Consider the following 12,507-nt stretch of genomic DNA (forward strand, 5'->3'; position numbering starts at 1 on the left):
CATTAATTCACCTGTCCTAAACATACTGGTCTTTAATGTCCCTGCACTGGACTTTTCTGTAAGGGATGATGCGCTGTTCAGAGAGAGCAGGGAGGAGGAACATGTCCCAGGACAGGAGGACAGTTCTCCTTGGCTGTGCCCACCCCTCGCTGTCAGGATTGGTGAGGATCCCATCAAGCAGCAGGTTCTGGGCTGGTTTTAACTTCCCAGGAATACCTGCCTGGCTTGGGTCCCTCCCTCCACTTGTAGGCTGGGGATGATTTTATAATCAAGGTGTAAGGAGAGGGGTGTGGTAATTGCCCTGCGTAGGTGTGGGTTCTCACTACTGCCAACCCCTCCACAATTCCTCAGACTGGGAGCAGCACAGAAGGAGGAACCAGCCACTGAGGACTATCGTAGGAACGGCATGGAGAGCAAATGGAGGGGCTGGGTGCTGATCCTCGCTGTGTGCCTGGGCTCCTACCAAGGTAAGGCCAAGCCTGGGGGCAGGGCTCGAGGAGAGCCCAGAAAACCCCTCTTGAACCCCCAAACTATTCCTAGTTCAAGTGTTTAAGCTCCATGGAGTGATTCCTCATCCCTGCATGTGCTGGGAGTTGGGCTGGAGGAGAGCTGGGGCAGGTGGCACCACCGGCTGCTTTACCTCTTGCCCACCTGGATGTGAGCGTTGCAACTTCTGCCCTTAAAAATGATCTCAGGGCAAAATGGTGTTTGGTCCCTCCCTTCTCCAGATAGCGGGGGTTCAGGTGTTTTGCTGGGGTATGGAAGGAGGGAGGCCGGTTGATGGGGTGTCTCAGCAGTGATGGGGGAGAGGGCTGCTTTGCCTGCTGCCCTTGGCTTTGGGGTCTGCCTGCCTATGAGTGATCTGGGCAAAAACACCTTGTTGTCCTTGCACGATGGAGTGACCACGGTGCTGTCTGAGCCTGCCCCTTTCTTTAGGGGCCTCGTAGGAGGTGCAGGAGGCAGGAAGCCTCCTCTGCTGTGGCTTGCCCAGCTCCAGGTAAGGTGATGGGGTGCACTGCTGCTGCCCTGTGCACCTTTGGAGACCTCTCATCATTGGGACTTTGGGTATCTGTGAGCAAATCCTCCTGCAGATAAGCTTATGCTGCCATCCCCTAGGCAGCCCCCCGATAGGAGTGAGGAAGTGATATTTGGCTCATTCCTCTACCCCTCCCCACCAAACAAGTTGGGAAGAGCCTATTTTTACACCCTGGTTCTTGCTCAAGGGGAAATTCCTTATTCCAGGGAAAATTTCTCTGGGGAGGCCACAGACCACTACTGCTGTAGGCAAAAAAAAAATACAAGAAGTAATACTTTTAGAGGGGAGAACCCCTTTTTCACCCTAATTACCCCAGGCTCAGCCCATCTGACTCCTCCGACGTGACCTGTCCAGGCGCCGGCTTTGTGGTGGAAGAGTCGTGACTGCACAGGCTTGGCCTGGTGGTGGGGGGGACATGCCAAGGTGCTCCAGCCGGCAACAGGCAGAGCAGGAAAGTTCACCTACGCCTGGCACGTCCATCCTTGGGGTGATGCCTGCCCTGGAAGCTGGTGGCAATTCTTGTGGTGGTGGCTCGGCTGCCTGGCACGGTGTGGATGGTGTGTCTGTGGGACCGGGGGCCACTGCAAGCCTTGGAGAAGGATTTTGATGCTGGGAAGAGTGTATGTTTTTTGGCATAACAGGGGCGTGCGCCAGGCCAGGAACTGGGGCGCCGGGGCCCACGCCGCCACCTCCGGGGTTTACATCACAACCTGCTCGCCAGGCTCTGCCGGCTCGGCTGGCGTGCTGTGGGGCTGTGCGTAATGCCGGCACAGCCCTGCCAGATCTCCAGCACTGAGCTGGATCCCCCCTGAGCAAAGCCCACCCCACCCCCGGGGCCTGTCAGCTGGAGACAGGGCAGTCCTGGCTGTCCTGGGGCCACCACGGCGCTGTGGGAGCATCCCCACCTCGCCACGTGCTCTGTGCCGGGGCTTTGCTGAAAATGGCATCGTCCAGTGTCCTGCTGCCTGGGTCCCCGTCAGCACAGGGTGGCTCCGGCACAGCTTTGAAATGTGGAGGAGAGCTTGCAGGGCACCAGCTGCCCTGGTTGCTTGCCCTGTGGCAATGCTTTCCACCTGGGGAAGCTCCCCTTTCTCTCAGCAGTTGGGTGTTATGATTAATATTAATTATTTTTGTGGCTCAGCACTTGTTGCCTGAGTTTCAGCTTGAGCAGAGTGAGGAGTAAGCGCCAAGCTGAGCCACCAGGAGCCAGAAGGGTGCAGGTCCAAACCACTGGGGTCTTTTAGACCAGCCAAACCCCACCATGCTGTTGCTGGCAGCTTCCTTAGGCTGCTGGTCCAGTCTCAAGCACGGGGCTGTGAGAGATGCCTGTGTCCATGGATCAGGCAGGACCACCTCAGAAACAAGCTGTGGGGTTGTTGTCTCCCTTCTTTTTTTTTTGGTGCTGTCCCTTAACGCTTCCCCTGACTTGCCATTCCTGTTCGCCTGACGCTAGTGCCAGGGTTAAAAAAATAACTATATCTATCTCAGCTGATGCAGTGACCGTGGCATCGCGCTGCTGGAGAGATGTGTGGGAAGCCGTGCATGGGAAACCGGGGGGACTCGCCCTGCCCCTGGGCTCGCTCCTGCCCTGGTGCTGCTGTCAGCCCGATGGGGCAATCGGGGCTGAAACACCACCCGGCACCCGCCGAGCTGCGCCAGCGCTTTTGGGAGCAGGTTGGGGGTGGGGGGTGACCCTTGGTAGCCTCCTCCTCACAGCTCCCACCCCCAGGGACTTGCCGGGGTGGCCTTGGGCAACTCAAGCCACTGCCCCAACATGTCCTGTGGATGAGTTGAAGGCGTTGCCAAAATCTGGCATGCAGGAAAAGCAGCTCTGGGGAGAAACCTGATAAGGGCAGGGTGGTGGAAGGAGCAGTTTCTGCTTTCAGCTTTATTCCTGCTGTACAAAATCATATGGTCAGGGTCAGGTGGTAGAAGTTGGATAAAAATTCTCTGGGAGGGGTAGTTGTGCTTTGCTTAGAAATGCAAGAGACTGTGCGACAGAGTCTGTTCAGGTGCTGCATCCCATGTGCCCTCTGACTTTCTGGAGCACTTTCTGGCCTAAGCAGGGCAGCGAAGGGCTTGGGTTGTGCCAGCTCCCTGCCTCCTCCCCAGCTGCATCCCGGGTGGGCACAGCCCCCAGTGGGAATAAACACTCACCCCATTGTAAGTGAATCCAAGGTGGCAATTAAACCGCCGGCATTGCGCCATGCCCCTGCGCTGCCCAGGCAGCCGGGGCGGGTGATGGTGCCGCTGCCACCGTGCTGGGGATTTGCAGGCAGGAGAAAATGCTGTCGTTGGGAGGAAATGAAAAAAAAATCCACCCAAAACTGAGGTTGCTTAATCGTTGCCAGGAGCCACGGTGTGGCTAACCAGTTGCTGCGTGAGGCTGAGCACTGGCACCCCCCAGTTTGCTCATTTTGCAAGATTTATTGCAGTTTTTATAAGCAGCCACCTCCCTAGCCTGTTGAAGATCTCTGCAAGGCTGAGGATGATCCCCCAGATTTGTTTTGTATTTGATGCTGTCCCAAAGCTGCTGCAACATCCTGTTGAAAAAGTTGGTGGCATGCAGTGACCCAGCAAAGCTGGTCTTTGCTGTGCTTAAAAAATCATAGAATCACAGACAAGTTTGGGTTGGAAGGGACCTTAAAGACCATCCACTCCCAAACCCTGCCATGGTCAGGGCCACCTTCCACCAGCCCCGGTTGCCCAAAGCCCCATCCAACCTGGCCTTGAGCCCTGCCAGGGAGGGGGCAGCCACAGCTTCTCTGGGCAACCTGTGCCAGGGCCTCATCACCCTCACAGGGAAGAATTTCTTCCTCATATCTAATCTAAATCCACTCTTCTCCAGTTTAAAACTGTTACCCCTCATCCTATCCCTACACCCCCTGATCCAGAGTCCCTCCCCTCTTTCCTGCAGCCCCTTTCGGCCCTGGGAGGCCGCTCTAAGGTCTCCCCGCAGCCTTCTCTTCTCCAGCTGAACCCCCCAACTCTCTCAGCCTGTCCTCACAGGGGGGGCTCCAGCCCCTGAGCATCTTCATGGCCTCCTCTGGCCCTGCTTGAGCAGGTCCATATCCTTCTGAATTTGGTGCCTCCAGAGCTGGACCCAGCACTGCAGGGGGGTCTCACAGAGTGGAGCAGAGGGGGAGAATCCCCACCCTTGCCCTGCTCCCACCCTGCTCTGGGTGCAGCCCAGGAAAAAAATAAATAAATAAAATCCAGCAATCACACCACCATTGCGAAAGTTGAGGGTGAATCACAGTGGGAGGGTGAGAAGCGTCACCCTCGGCTTGTGGGGCAGGGCTTGGGTCAGGGTGCTGGTGGGGAGGTTGGTGTGGAGGAGGAGAGGGTCTATGGGTGCCCCAGGGGCTGACAGTCTCCCCCTCCCCTACAGCCGGGGCCAGCCCCCTCCACGAATGTGGCGAGCAGCCGGAGGACTGGTGCCGCGATGTGGCTACGGCGGCCAAGTGCGGGGCACTGGAGCTTTGCCAGATCACCGTCTGGGACCAGGCCCTGGGGGTAACCGTGTCAGGAGGGGGGATGTGGGGGCATGGTGGGATGTGCCCGTCCTGCCCCAAAATGGGGGGCTGGGGGGAGAATCCCAGCCTTGCCACCCTGACGCTGGGCGCCCAGAGGAACATCCACTGTTGCTCTTGGGCAGCAATGTGTCCGCAGGGTGAGGGGCAAAAATGAGTGGGTACCCCGGGATATCCCCAAGTGCCCCTTGGAGGGGTGTTTTTGAGATAAAGGGTTGGGGTTTGGGGAGCAAGTGGGGGTCTGGGTGCCATAGCAGCATTCCCACACATCCACTTTCAGCAGAAGGGGATCCCGTGTCACCTGTGCCAGGTGGTGGTCTCTGTGGTGGGCAAGATCCTGCAGGACAACCGCACTGAGGTGGGTCATGGCCGGGGGGGGGTGTGCGTGTGTGTGGCTGGTGTGTCCCCCCGCTCCACCATGGGACCAGCCCAGCTCTGAGCTCTCCCCTTATCACCTAGGAAAAGCTGCGGCTCTTCTTGGATAAGAAATGCCAGTACCTGCCCTTCCAGGACTGGTCTGTCAAGTGCAAGAGGATGGTGGACACTGGCATCCTCATCCTCGTCCAGCTGGGCAAGCAAGTGCTGGTAACTGGCTGGGACGACCCCCTTGGATTTACATTTCTCCACGGTTTGGGATGTCTTGGGGGCTTGCAGGGCAAGGGAGGCTCTTGGAGCCTGGGACAAAAACCTTTGCAAGATGGAGATGGGGATGGAATTGACTCAGGGATGGGGGGGAGAGCAGGGTGATGGGGCAGATGAGGCCCCAAGCCCCCACCCCTCTGCTCCCCCAGTCGGACCCAAAGGTGGTGTGTGGGACCATCAGGCTGTGCCAGCCCCGAGAGAGCCCCACGGGGGCCCTGAAGTTTCAGAAGCCGCCGCCAGCCCCTGCAGGCCCCGCTCAGGACTTCGCTGACCTGGTTGCCCCCTTCATCGCCAACGTGCCCCTCCTGCTGAATCCCCAGGACCTGCCCCGTGGCGAGGCCCAGGTACCATGGTACAGGCGAGAATGCCATTGATGCTGCTTAAGGGTGAGAATCACCTAAGCATGACCTATCTTCTAATAATTTTAAAAAATATTAAAATTACCACACAGCTGAAATGCCATCTGGTTAGGGGTGTCACCAATTTGGGGATATTGCAGGATGCAGGGGGGGGACGGGGACACCAGAGACATGCCAGCCAAAAAGCTGCCCCAAATTACAACCAGAATTTAAATCCCAGCCCTGCAACTTAATGCAAACGCCAGGGGAGTTCAGTTTTATTTTTGGGGAGGGGGATACTGATGTGTGCCTGCCCGTGTTGTCCTGCAGGAGAAGGAAGAGGTGTGCGGGGACTGCCTGCAGCTGGTGGCGGCAGTGCAGCTGGAGCTGGGGACCAGTGCTGCCTTTGCCCAGGCGTTGGTGGCCCACGGCGAGCGGGCGTGCGAAGGCCTGGCACCCGACCTGGCACGCTGGGTAAGGGCTCCCACATCACGCTTGGGCTCCCTCCTCCTCCTCGAGGTGGCACCGGAGCATCTTTGGCAGCTGCCTGCTTCCAAGCAGCGCCCAGGGCAGGCTGACCGGCCGCAGACGGGGCGGTGGGGTGTCCTCGGGCGCTGACACCGTGTCTCCCCCCACACAGTGCAAGCACTACCTGGCCAAGTACGTGGACGTGGTCACCCAGCTGCTCCAGTACATGGTAAGTGGGTCCTGGGCTGCTGGGGGAGGGGGGTGCTGGCGGGGGGGCCGAGCGGCACACCTGAAGGGACCTCATCAGCAAATGTGGGGCCCTGCTCTCTCTTTTTTTTTTTTTTAATTAAACCCACAAGCTTTTAAATATTTTCTCCCACTCTCTCTGGCTTGCAACTGCTGTAATTCTTTTTTATTTTCATTTTGTCTTGCTGATTTCTGGCCCCTCCACCGGTAGCAGGCTGAGGTAAGTGAGATCCATGCCCTGATGGGCTGAAATCCCCCTCCATGGGAAGTGGGGGGGCGCGGGCTCACCCTCCCGGGGGGGATGCCCACCCGATTCAGGTTGTCTCTCTCCCCAGGACCCCCAGGAGCTGTGTGGCCATCTGGGACTCTGCTCCTCCACCTCGGCACTGCCCCTCCACATGCTGCTCACAAAGAAGGTGACACAGGTCCTGAGCGTGCTGGGGGTAAGTGGGAACAGCCCCCCCCCAACTCTGCTGTGCTCCTTAAAATCCAAACACTGGGAACAGGGAGCCTTATTTTGCCTTTTTTTTTTTTTTTTTTCCCTCGAGCGTCTCCATTTTTCCAAGGTGGGGAATGCCTTTTGTGGGGGTTGATGGCTGGGTGGGTGGGATGCGGGCAGCTCTGAGGGGGCTTGGCCTGTGTCCCACTGCCTTGTCCCAACAGGATGAGGAGGGCACCACGCCGCTGTGTGAGATGTGCCAGTTCGCTGTGAAGACGGCTGAGAGCCTCCTGGAGAACAATGTGACAGAGGTGAGTCCCGTGGCTGCGTTACAGGGATGGGAGGGACTGGGAAAGGGGCTCAAAATGGGCAGCAAGGAGCTGGGGTGTTTCACTTTACCTGCTTTCTCCCGGCAGGAGCAACTGGTGAACGACATTGAGAAGGTGTGCTACATGCTGCCCCACGGAGTCATCGGGCAGTGCAAGGACTTCGTCGACTCCTACGGCAAAGCCGTGGTCATCATGCTGCTGGAGGCCACCGACCCGGAGGCCATCTGCACCATGCTGCACTGCTGCCCCCGGAGAGGGGACACCGCCCGAGGTCAGCTGGGGGGACCCGGGTGGGCACCCAGATACCGGGTGCTGGGTGGGGGGGTGCTAATGGCCCCCCCTCATGTCCCCCAGGGGCTGCGGCGCTGGAGCAGCTGGCAGTGGGTGCGGGCGCCTTCTGCAATGTCTGCCAGATCTTCATCACCTACTTTGATAACGAGCTGCTGAAGAACGAGACGCTGTCGGAGCTGGGTGACATGCTGGAGAAGGGCTGCGAGCTGCTGCCCCCGCCGCTCACCGGCAAGGTCAGCTAGGGTGGGGGAGCACCCAGGCCGGTGGGGACCCCCCCGACCCTCCCCATCGGGCTCACCCCCTCTCTCCTTCCCAGTGTGAGGCGATCGTGGTGCAGTACGAGCCGGCGGCCGTGCGGCTCCTGGTGCAGATGATGGACCCCACCTTTGTCTGCACCGTAAGTGTCACCGTGCCATGGGCGCTGCACCCACTCCCTCCCCTGGGCAGGGCAGCCCGGACCAAGATGGGCATCTTTTATCCAAGCCTGGTGGGGTTGGAAGAGTGGAAGTGGGGTCAAAGGGTGCTCATGGGGGTTTTTTTCTTCCCCCTCCCACCCTTTTCCTTTGCAATGCAGAAAATAAGAGCCTGTGAATCACCCAAGGAGGATCTCCTGGGCTCGGACCCCTGTGCCTGGGGCCCGCACTACTGGTGCAAGAACATGGCCACGGCAGTTGAGTGCCACGTAAGTGTCAGCTGCATCCCCTGCCCTGGGTCTGCAGGGTGCTGGGGGTCCCTGCTTCCCCCCTCCCATCCCTCCCTGCCTCTCCCACAGGCTGTCGAGCACTGCCGGCGTCACCTATGGAACTAGGAGCCACCTCCCCGGCCGGCCGGCCTTGCCCTGCCGTTTTGGTTCAGGATCCCAAAGCCCCTCTCTTGGGATGTGCCTGCACCTGCGGACGGCGACAGCCGGAGTCCACCGGCCTCTCACCCCGGCGGGGGCTGTGGGGTGCCCCAGCCGCCTCCGCCACTTCCTTTTCCACCCCTGGGGCTTGGATTTCCAAATCAGGTTAAGGGACTCATTTCTCAGGACTGGGGATTCAACCTCGCTGACTCTTCGGCCGACTGCAAAATCCCACCATCTCTCCCCATTCGCATCCTTCTCCTCACCCCATCCCACCCTGCCCTGAACCGCTCGTAAAGCCAGATCCTGCGACGTGGATCCGTCCCCCTGGGCTGGATGGTTTCTGTTGCCCGAATGCCAGCACCCCAGTCCTGCCTGCTGGCAGTCTCACACCGCAGGTCTCTGGCTTTTGGCAAGCCCAGCTCTTTGCTGGTCCCTCTTCAATTAGGGGTGGCTTTTTTTTTTTTTTTTTTTTTTTTTTTTTTTTTTTTTTTTTTTCCCTGGTCACCGGTTAAAGAAACAAAGTGGATTAAATTTACCTGCAATGCCTGGCTTTGCATGACATTTGCAGTGTACTGATTTTGTGTCCGGCTGATTGCTGGAGATAGTTAGATGTATTTTAAGCATCCACTGAACAAAAATATGTGTGAGTTTGGGGGCAAAGATTTCCTTTCATGCAGACATCCCTGCCTGAAGGGGTCCCATGCCAACCCAACCCTGAGTCAGTGGGGTGCTGGCTTGTCCCTTCCTGCCGCAGCAGGGGGGGCGCTCGCAGTGCCCAGTCCTGAGTGTGCACGGGAGCATCTCACTGCAAATAAACTCTTCCCGTGAGCCCGGCTGGTTGTGTCCCTCCAACTCCTGGGGTGCCATGGGGCTGACAGCATGGCGAGAGGGGGAAAACCTGGGGGAGGTTTAATGCTGCCCCCAAGGTCCAGGGCACAGCAACAGCTGGGGCAGCGTCTAGTGAAGCTGGTGGATTGAGGGGGTGAATTAAGGGAAAAAAGGGAGGTTTCTCTTCAAAAGGTGGTTTGAGTATGAGGAAACCATCATGGCGCAGTCGGGGAGGAAGGACGACAGACAGGTTACCCAAAGCCATAGACAGTGTATTTCTGAGTCCCGTAACAGACCGTGCCCGAAACTCTCCACAAGGTTACGATTGGAAACAAACCCCCGAACGAACAAACCCGAAAGCAAGAGAGAAGGGGAAAGAAAAGGGCAAGAAAAGACACGCACGAGCACTCCACATCCAGAAGCCCCAGTTATTGTCAGTCTCTCGCTTTTCTTTGTCAATGTCGCAACATGTTTTGGTAAAGCCAGCAAAATGGAGAAATGTCTTTTTTTTTTTTTTTTTTTTTTTAAAAAAAAAGTTTTTTTTTTCATAAGAAAAATAAAAAAAATTTAATGTTTTCATGGATAAATGACAGGCGAGTAAAAGCATACCGGTCCTGAGAGCCCTTTCCCGGGGCCAAGCTCTCCAAGGCTGCCGGAGTGAACCGCACCGGTTGGCCTGGACTCCTTCTGCAGGGGAAGGGGGGCCAAGCACCGGTCGCCGGGTGCCCCCAGCCCCCACCACAGCCCCCCTGATCCATGCTTCATTCCTGCTGGCCCCGTCTTGCCTAGAGGAGCACCACCACCACCACCACCACCGCTCGTCATAACTCGGTGATCTCCAGAGGGCTCTCCATGATCACCTCCCGCATCTTGTGCAGGGGGGTGGACTTGGCTGACTCGGTGCGGGCGTTGTGGTCACTGTAGCCCCCGCAGTCGGCGGTCAGAGTCTCCAGCGAGCGACCCAGCACCTTCTGGTCATCCTCGGGCAAGCTGTTGAGGTCAGAGGCGAGCAGCGTGCCCGTGCTGCCGTGTACCACGTGGATGCCATCGGGACCTTTCAGCTCCACCGGCTGCTTGTGTCGGAAGCGGAGGCTGCCCTGGCTGGGGCTGCGCTCCTCCTCCTCCTCCTCCAGCTCCTTCTGGATCAGCTGCAAAAGGTCCATGGAGCGGTGGGGAATCACGACTGCGGTCAGAGCAGATCCTGGCTTCCCCACCTCCGAACCTCCTGCAGTGCTGGAGCCCAGCGGGAGGGACGGGAGCCTTTCTGAAGTAACCTCAGAGCACCATGATGAAGATCACCAACACGAGGATGATCTCTGGCTGGATCACTCGCTCATCAGGTGGCCACCCTGGGTCAGGCTGCCAGTTGGGTGATGTGTCCCGCAGCAGCCCCCACAGTGGCCAAGAGAGGGTTTTGGACCCAGGTTGGGATTTGGGGTTGTATGAGGGTGGTGGTGCAGGAGGCAGACAAGGAAAGGAGTTGAGGAAAGGCTGAATGGGCTGGAGGGAGATAAGGGCAAGAAGAGATGATGGGGCAGAAGGGCTGAAAGCTGTCTCCTGTCCCTCTGTTCTCCTCCACTCTGTCTGTCCCATGTTTTGCCCCCCATGAAGAGGGGGAAGGCTGCAGGAGGAGCTGCTTCTCCCCACACAAGCACTCCTGCATCAAAACACTCTGACCCAGCCTTTTTGCCTCAAAAACCTGCTGGGTTAATAATCTCAGAGGAGCAGAGGGGAGGGAAGATGTCCCCATGTGCGTGCAGGGATCTGCAGCTTCTTGGCCAGCCTTGGCAGAGAGACAGAGAGGTGATGGACAGAGACCACCCCACAAAGTGGGGGATCCTCCTCCAGGGTAGGAGACACCAAGGGAGAGGGTGCTGCTGATGCTCAGAGGAACCATGGGGGTCACGAGAGCTGATGCACTGTGGGGAACTGGCAGCCTCAGTGGAAAACCAGCATCTGGCTCATTTTGGCCAAGCAGAGAATGAGGGGGAACCACTGGGTGACAGGGACTGCGGCCGTGGGGGGTAACCACAGCCTGCAGAGCTAGGAAGACACACTGCATCCCAGAGGGCACGGCAAGCATCTCCCCACGCCCATGCACACCCCATCTACCTCTGAGACCGAGGAGCGGTCCCCCTGACTGGAGGTGGCCTTATGCACCATCCGCTGGGCAAAGAGTTTTTTCAAGCGCATGTAATCATCCAGGACCACCTTCAAGAGAGAGCCCTGGGCGGAGGGGGGAGAGATGGCAGGTTACCAAGGGACATGGTTTGGTTGGCGGGAGGCTGGCCTTGTCCCAGAATTTTTTTGAGTGATATCACCCTCCAGCACCGCAGCTGTGAACCTGGAAGCCATAGCAGTAGGAGAAGCCCCCCTCAGTGAAGGGTGCCCGCAATCAGCACTCACCTTGATGGGTCCCTCCCGCATGATCTGCCCCAGCTTGGCAATGTTGTCGTACTCCTGGATGGCTGCCCGCAGGTAGCGGTCATCCTCGGGCTTGGCCGCGGAGGGCTCTCTCCCGAAGGTCCCCTGCGGGAGGAGAGAGCGGCTGAGGAGGCGGTGTGGGTGTTGGGCGTGGGGAGGAGGTGTCCTGGTGGGGTCTGTGTCTCACGTGGGTGCGGGCAGGGCTGTTCCAGAGGTCGGTGATCTCGCTCAGGTTCTCTGGCAGGTCATCCTCGTGCTCTGCCTGTGCCGCCAGCTCCATGTTCCTGCAGAAGGGGTCCAGCCACACTGGGTTGGCCCTGCCCAGGGGAAGAGAAGCAGCCCTCAGCACAAAGAGTGGCAGCATCCCTAATGCCATCCCGAGTCCGGATGCTGAGGTTGCGCTGCCTCCTCCTGCCCCGTGCAGGCGTGAATTTGTCTTCTCTGGATCCAGATGTGTGTCAACACCCGACTGTCATCTTTACTTACTGCAAGCCTGGCCAGTATTGGCAGAGATGGATTCACAGGAGAAAGCACAAGGTCTTTGGACTTTAAAATCTCACAAGACACGCATGCATCCCAGGGCCAGAGCCATGTCCCATACGGCATGCCTGGCCTCCTGCCTCCACAGAGCAGAGAGGCATTGCATGTCAACCTCCCGCACCTCACTGGCTGCAAAACACGGGCGTCAAGCTCTCAGGAGCAGGCTGTGATCCTGTGAGGTGGCAAACCAAGGGGAAGGAAGGGGAGAACTCACCCATCAAAGGAGTACTTGTTGGTGTTCGGCATGTCCATGATGTCCATGAAGCCTCTGTTCCCTGAAAAAGGCAGAGGCAGGGGTTACAGGACGGGGGTTACAGGGCAGCGCATCAGCAAGCTGAGCAGTGAACCACGGGGAGACTCTTTATTGGAGAGGGAAACTTGGCGACCAAAAAGGCACTGGTGGCGTGAGAAACATGCTGAATGCAGCTGATAATGTGGAACCTGGATGCTGAGAAAAGCCTCCCCATCATGCCTTGCTGAGCAGGATCGCTTCTGATTTACACCCCACTGACAGCCCCTGCGTCTTCCCTGTGCACACACCCCCCCACC

General features: G+C 58.1%; 2 protein-coding genes across 5 annotated transcripts in view; one reads left to right on the forward strand and one right to left on the reverse strand.

Annotated features, from left to right (window-relative positions):
* Positions 1-378: 378 nt before the first annotated feature.
* On the forward strand, positions 379-8,592 carry LOC113481859 (prosaposin-like). Its single transcript, XM_026851854.1, has 15 exons — positions 379-467; positions 4,428-4,552; positions 4,850-4,927; positions 5,029-5,154; positions 5,361-5,555; positions 5,880-6,023; positions 6,190-6,246; positions 6,475-6,483; positions 6,599-6,706; positions 6,927-7,013; positions 7,119-7,302; positions 7,386-7,555; positions 7,639-7,719; positions 7,897-8,004; positions 8,095-8,592. The coding sequence occupies exons 1-15, from the start codon at positions 407-409 to the stop codon at positions 8,128-8,130; spliced, it is 1,569 nt and encodes a 522-aa protein (XP_026707655.1). The 5' UTR covers positions 379-406; the 3' UTR covers positions 8,131-8,592.
* A 913-nt stretch (positions 8,593-9,505) lies between these two features.
* CDH23 (cadherin related 23) overlaps positions 9,506-12,507 on the reverse strand; it is a 203,146-nt gene continuing 200,144 nt past the window's right edge. For 2 of the 4 annotated variants that reach the window (XM_026851852.1, XM_026851850.1), the window contains 5 exons: positions 12,173-12,233; positions 11,606-11,735; positions 11,401-11,523; positions 11,107-11,220; positions 9,506-10,142 (listed from right to left, as the gene is read on the reverse strand). In XM_026851852.1, the coding sequence (XP_026707653.1) occupies positions 9,816-10,142; positions 11,107-11,220; positions 11,401-11,523; positions 11,606-11,735; positions 12,173-12,233 (755 nt within the window). In that variant the 3' untranslated portion in view covers positions 9,506-9,815. The remainder of the gene's footprint in view (positions 10,143-11,106; positions 11,221-11,400; positions 11,524-11,605; positions 11,736-12,172; positions 12,234-12,507) is intronic. The other 2 variants (XM_026851853.1, XM_026851851.1) reach the window with 2 other exon arrangements.

This window comes from Athene cunicularia (genome assembly GCF_003259725.1).
Source record: "Athene cunicularia isolate RWA chromosome 6 unlocalized genomic scaffold, athCun1 chr6_part2, whole genome shotgun sequence".
Classification (NCBI taxonomy): Eukaryota; Metazoa; Chordata; class Aves; order Strigiformes; family Strigidae; genus Athene; species Athene cunicularia.

Coding starts and splice junctions, on each gene's coding strand:
- LOC113481859 (XM_026851854.1), top strand. CDS start 407: ATGGAGAGCAAATGGAGGGGCTGGGTGCTGATCCTCGCTGTGTGCCTG. Junction 7,556..7,638: donor CCCCGCCGCTCACCGGCAAG/GTCAGCTAGGGT, acceptor TCTCCTTCCCAG/TGTGAGGCGATCGTGGTGCA. Junction 7,720..7,896: donor ACCCCACCTTTGTCTGCACC/GTAAGTGTCACC, acceptor TTTGCAATGCAG/AAAATAAGAGCCTGTGAATC.